This window comes from Adiantum capillus-veneris, chromosome 28 (assembly GCF_014529385.1).
Source record: "Adiantum capillus-veneris isolate H3 chromosome 28, ASM1452938v2, whole genome shotgun sequence".
Lineage (NCBI taxonomy): Eukaryota > Viridiplantae > Streptophyta > Polypodiopsida > Polypodiales > Pteridaceae > Adiantum > Adiantum capillus-veneris.
In genome coordinates this window covers 89,180,117-89,186,798 of record NC_140958.1, presented here as the reverse complement: position 1 = coordinate 89,186,798, position 6,682 = coordinate 89,180,117, and the positions used below count along the sequence as shown (strand labels likewise).

General features: G+C 44.7%; 1 protein-coding gene across 1 annotated transcript; it reads left to right on the top strand.

Annotated features, from left to right (window-relative positions):
* Nucleotides 1-4,729: 4,729 nt before the first annotated feature.
* LOC147420855 (uncharacterized) lies at nucleotides 4,730-5,050 on the top strand. Its single transcript, XM_086504195.1, has one exon. It carries the CDS (start codon nucleotides 4,730-4,732, stop codon nucleotides 5,048-5,050), a length of 321 nt encoding a protein of 106 aa, XP_086360321.1.
* The last annotated feature ends 1,632 nt before the right edge of the window (nucleotides 5,051-6,682 follow it).

The following is a 6,682-nucleotide window of genomic DNA, read 5'->3' as shown; positions in this document are numbered from 1 at the left end:
CGGATCTCGATGAGAAGTTCTTGATGGGCATTGGCTAGGCAGGCTCTAACCAGATGCAAGGCAAGGCCTTTCTCCAAATGCAATCACCTCGGTTTGCACCTTGAAGACGATGCCTTTAAGGTGCAAGCCTAGGTGATTGCATGTGGAGAAAGGCCTTCAAGGTGCAATCACCTAGGCTTGCTCTTCAAAGTTCATGATGAGCTTCTTGTCGATGTTATCGCTGGAAACGCGTTGAATTGCAAGATATGGCCAACATGGTTGTGGCAAGGAAGTATTTTGCTGTTATCATCGGATGCCACGAGAAGGCATCTTTCCAGATATGATCACCTATGCTTGCACCTTGAAAGCCAGTGGGTTTGTGCAAGGTGCTGACATGAGCGAGAGTATTCACAATGACATTGTTGGCCAAGATGCTCATGCTTGACAGAGTGCATGTCTCTAGATGCAATCACCTATGCTTGCACCTTCAAAGCCAATGGGCTTACGCAAGCCACTGACGTGAATGAGAGAATTCACGATGACATCGCTGGTCAAGGGCTGCTTGACCAGCAATGCCATTGAGAGAAAGATGTCTTGCTTGAGAATGCTTTCATTGATATGTATGCCAAATGTGGTGCCCTCAAGAAAGCATGAAATGTTGTTGATGAGCATCCTCTCCAAGAAATCTTTGGGCTGTTTTAATCAGATGCAAGCAAGGACCTTTATCCAAACGCAATCACCTAGGCTTGCATCTTGAAGCCTTATGCCTTTATCTTGGAGAGCTTTCTGTCTCAAAAATTGTCACTTGAAACACGTTGATTGGAGGATATGCCCAACACGGCTGTGGCAAGGAAGTACTGTGCTGTTTTTAGTGGATGCCAATCTTTCCAGATGGAATCACCTATGCTTGTACCTTGAAAGCCAGTGGGTTTATGCAAGACGCGAACATGAGCGAGGGAATTTGCAATGACACCGGTCAAGGGCTGCCAGAGAAAGATGTCAAGCTAGACAGAATGCCTCTCTCTAGATGCAACCACCACTATGCTTGCACCTTGAAAACCAGTGGGCTTATGCAAGACGCCGACATGAATGAGAGAATTTGCAATGACATTGTTGGTCAAGGGATGCTGCAGAAAGATGTCATACTTGACAAAACTTTGATCGATAGGTGTGTCAAAATGTGGTGTTCTCACGAAAGCATGAAATTTCTTGATGGACATCCTCTCGAAGAAGTGTCCAAACCAGATTCAAGGGAAGGCCTTTACCCAAATGCAATCACCTAAGCTTGCACCTTGAAGGTCTATGCATTCACAAAAGCTCATAGATGTCTTGGTGACGTTCCTGGTGCGACTTGAAACACGTTGATTGCAGGATGTGCCCAGCATGGCTGTGGCAAGGAAGTATTGTGCTATTGAATTTGGATGCCAAGAGGAGGCATCTTTGCAAATGAAATCACCTATGCTTGCACCTTCACTCTCCAAAAAGGCTTTATACTGTTATTGTAGATGCAATCACCTAGGCTTGCGTCTTGAAGACCTATGCCTTTATGAAAGTACATGAAGTTCTTGATGAACTTTCTGTCTCAAATGTCAGTCTCTTGATTTCAAGATATGCCCAACATGGCTGTGGTAAGGAAGTAATGTGCCATTTTCATTGGATGTCGAGAGAAATCATCTTTCTAGATGTAATTACCTATGCCTCCACCTTGAAAGCCTGTGTAACGCGATGACATTGTTGGTAAAGGGGTGCTCAATGAAATGTCGTGCTTGACGATGCCTTGATCCATATGTATGCCAAACGTGGTACCCTCACAAAAGCATGAAAAGTCCAGAAAGGCTCTAGACTGTCTTAACTAGATGCAATGAAAGGCCTTCTCTCCAAATGCAGTCACCTTGGTTTGCACGGGGAATCCCAACCCTCGAGCGAGTACTTCCGAGCGAACAAGTAACCGAGTGAGTACATAAAATAAAAAAGGCAAGTTCAAGACTTCAATAGTTACTCTATAGAGGATAGTGTAGCAAAGTTCAAGACTTCAATAGTTACTCTATAGAGGATAGTGTAGCAAAGTAAATGCAAAAACAAACATAACCGTCCCCATGGGGTTCAACCCAGAAGCGATGTATTTTTTGCAACCCGAAAAACATGGTGCGATAACCACGTGCTTAATATCATGTAAGCCATCATTAATGAAGTCCACACATCCGCTTGTTTGATTTTGTAGAATCCCAAAACACGTCATCTTACATTGACTTTGCAAACCCATTTTTGCTATCAACTTTGTAAACCCACTTTTGCCATCGATGAATGGGTGAGATCGACCAAATTTTTAGCAGCCAAGGCAATAGATGATTGCTTTAATAATCTCTAAGCAAGGACTTGCATACCATGGGCATTGCTCATCTTTGCCCCTTTAAGGTAGACATTACACTTAACACTCGGAATCATGGCTATTGCCACGTCTGCCGCAACAACTTCACATAGATAAGCTTGTGGCTATGCTCTGGTTCATAAATGGTTATGTCCCTAGTGATTCTCGAGTGCAGGCTTGCTCAAGATGGGTTATTGGGGTTCTAAATCAACACTAAAATGCTTTACTGATCTTAAATTTTGAAGATACTAAAATATATAAAAATACAAGTCAATTTTTAAAATGTGAGATTCTTAATTTTGGAAATGCTAAAATATTTCAAAAAATAAAGAAAAAGTTAAATTATGGGATAAGAGACCTATAACAAATTCTCTCTATTTGTTATCACAAGAGAAAAGCTATATTTATCAAGAAGCTATTAAAAATTAAACCAAAAGTGAGCCTAAAGTTGAGACTAGAGTTCTTACACAATTACTTTCCCTGCACCTCTTGACATGTGTTAATCAAAGCGGCAAGTGGCATCACCTGGCACGACTAATGCTATCACAGAGGTTGTAACTCTCCCATTTTTAAAGAGAAACTATATCACCCTTAAACAAGTTCCTATTTCCACACCAAAATTCTGTAGAGATTTGATTAAATAGACTTACCTGCAGACCGATGATCCCTACTATGATTGCCTTTCCGCTACACAAATATGACTGAGACAAAAGAGAGTGCTACTGCAAGAACCACGCGGACAACAAACATGTAATCTCCTTAAGTTTGGATTTTGGGTTATATGACGTTGCATTTTACTCATCCGCTCTTTGATGTGATGTTTGCAAGGAATTCAATAGAGTAGCCGCAATTTTCCAATTTTTGCGAGGAGCCAAGGCAAGATTTAGGAGCAGATGATAGAATCCAATCCTCTGCATGCACACTAGAAATGATGGTATATTTGAAAGTGAGTATCAAAGCAGTGCTTGAAAAAAACCTAGGTTTAGTGTAATCCCACCTACAAATTTTGAAATTTACCTCTAAATTTTATTTTTGAAGGTGAGAAAATCTACAAAATTTTGCAAAAATTAAGTGTAATTTGGTGTAAAAACCTTGTCAATTTACCTCCGTTGTTACACATATGTAGGTTTGCCAAGTTTTTTGGAAAAAAGTTCTTTTCGAGCACTGTATCAAAGTTGCATGTTGAAGTAGGACTCTCTCTCTCTCTCTCTCTCTCTCATATGATGGAGCAATGGTGAGATCCGAGTGGAAGAGCTGAGAGAAAAGGTTGATCGAAGAAGCCCAAATATCAAAAGCTCGAGCGAGATCAAGGGGCCGCCTTAAAGCTTTAAAAGGGGCTCTCTCTCTCTCTCTCTCTCTCTCTCTCTCTCTCTCTCTCTCTCTCACACACACACACACACACACACACACACACACACACACACACACACACACACACACACACACACACACACACACAAATGACGACGCATGCGCGCTTGCACAGAGAGACTCAAGAGCGAAGAGGGCGACGATCAAATGTCATTGAAAGCGCACAATGTCAAGAATTCGATGACAATGGACATTCTGCAGAAAAGAACATGGGAGATAAGCGAAGGGGTGAGCAGGCGGGAGAAGAAGGAGATGCCCCTAGCAGCTACCCATAGGACCGCGCGCCGCCGTGAGGTCCTTGCTGTAATAATCTCCATAAAAAAATGTGACTTAGCTTAATATTGTGGTGTGTGTGGGTGTGTAGCCGGCTATGGCGAATTAGCTTGGGTAGGAGTTCCTTGCTCTGTTCTCACCATCAACATGAACGTTAGCAGCTACCCATAGGACCGCGCGCCGGCGTGCGGTCCTTGCTGTAATAATCTCCATTAAAAAAATGTGACTTAGCTTAATATTGTGGCGTGTGTGGGTGTGTAGCCGGCTATGGCGAATTAGCCTGGGTAGGAGTTCCTTGCTCTGTTCTCACCATCAACATGAACGTGTCTGCATGGCACATCTTGCCAGTGTGCCGACGTTATGTCTCTTGGCAAGATTGTACACGATGACAAAGCTCTATATTGCAGGGCCATCCTGATCATCATTGACCCTAGCAGCTACCCATAGGACCGCGCGCCGGCGTGCGGTCCTGCAGAGCCTACTGTGGACGTTCAACCCACCCAGGCCCTACCAATTTTACACTTTTCCCTCTCGACATGCCATGCTGCACACGCTTTAGCCAAGCCACCCACAAGCCTTGTAGAAGAAGATGTTGTTGCAAATCCTACAGATGCCGATAGCGCTGCCCACCGGTCTCCAGCAAACGATGCTGTTGCGTACAGCATTGCAACCAGCAATATTGTTGACACACCTGTCGCTATTGCAGAAGAGACCCGCGCCAACGTCCCGATCGCCCTGATGGTTGCAGATGAAACTGACAACGCCATCATGGAAACATTTTTTACTTCATTAGAAGAGCCTTCCTCAGCAGTCGACGATACTTCTACTGGTGCCGATGCGGAAAATCCTACAGATGACGCACACACCAGTATTCTTCTCGGTGCTGCCACGGGCACTGATGCCAACTCTGTAGATGATGGCACGAAATTTTCCTCCTTTGCTGGCAGAGACGCCGCCACACGATGTGCAGCCGACGCTACTGCAGCCAAGGCTGTCATCAGTAAGCACCTCGCCGCAGTCGAGGCTCTTGCTGTTCCGTGCAGCACCTTTCTGCAGTGAAAAGACAACGCCAACATTGCGAGTCAATCACTTGGGGAGGCCCTCCCTCCTCCAACATAGCGACCGGCTGTTGCTGAACTTACCGTTCATGCTCCAACTTCGGAGCCTCGCCTGCAGGTGCCACATCACTGCGAGCCTGCTTTGGCTCCAATTTCCAAAGCCAGGCCCCATGAAGTCATCTTTCAACCATGCGCCACAGCTCTTACTGCTTCCCATCCAATACCTGCTACACCTGTCAACCTTGATAGTGATGGTGTGGTCTTCAAAGAAGCCGCTGCTGCTGCCGAGATCGCAACAATTCTCCGTCAACTTCTCACGATGCATGGACTAATTTGTCAAGCTTCTCTTGCCCCACTTAATGGTCATGCATCTGCTAACAGTAATTAGGTCAATAATTGTGGTTATTTCCTCTCCAAGCTGGATTTTATTGATGCTTTTAATATTGTGCCTCTTCCTCCCGAGTGCCTTCTCCACTTTTTGCTCCCACTTACTCGTTGCATATCAGGTGCTCATTGGTTCAATATACATGGACTGCAACAGTTCAGTCATCCTTCACCCCTCATCTCTAAATATCCATTTGTACCTTTTGCTCTCACACTCGTCTATGTTCCCTTTGATACTGGTGGTGCAGTCCCTCCTAGTTAGCATGCTGAGGCTCATTTCATGCCTCTCCTTCGAGTGCAATACCTTCCTCATCATCAACTGCTCCTCTCCAAACCCCACAGTGCCCTGTTGGAGATTCTAATACCACTCCTTGACAACCTACTGCAAACTGTTTGCCTCGACGCTCTGGTACTACTATTGCATCGCAAGTCGACGTTCGATCCTTGCTGTAGATCTCCCAGTTTTTCTAAAGGCAAGTTCAAAATCTAATTAATGATTAAGAAACATTGGACTCCTTAGCAATTTTGTCAAGTTTTGGAAAAAAAAATATTAGCGTTGTTGATAGTGGACCGCACACCGGCGTGTGGTCCTTGGTGTAAGAGGTGATTCCGTAAAATACAACCCAAAAGCACGCTAGAGCACCCACAAATTCGAGAGACCCACATTAACAATGCCACTGTCATGTGCGCTTTGTACAACTTCCCAATTGCTCTACTCTTTCCCTCCTCAGCCTATGGCCTACATAGTGCTGCTTGGCGAGCCTATGTTGCAAATTTTCTATACGTCTTCTATTTGGCTCTCTGTCATGCGCAAGAGATAGTAGGCAGTCCTCTTTCCACATGCAATTCCTCTTCCCTCTAGTTTGCATTGCAGGGGTCCAACCCCAATTACCCCACCATTGCAAAGTGTTGAAACTCTCACCCAAAGCCAGTTGTGCACCCAGCTCTCACCCCACCATTGCAAGGCCTTCCTTGATCCCTTCAATGAAGCATGTCACACACACTCTTAGTCATCCAGCTACACACACCCTCGCATGATGCTACCTGCCAATATCACCACCCAACCATTTACCATGGTCTGCCTTAACATGTAGACCAATTCTTTATGCATATTGGCACACCACAAAAATCTACTAACACACACACACTCACTCACTCTTAGGCCCATGTCACACTAGAATATGCGGCTACACCACTTTTTTGAAGGCGGCCAGGCAAATGTAGTCACATTGGGTCATTACATAAACAA

Coding starts and splice junctions, on each gene's coding strand:
- LOC147420855 (XM_086504195.1), top strand. CDS start 4,730: ATGGTTGCAGATGAAACTGACAACGCCATCATGGAAACATTTTTTACT.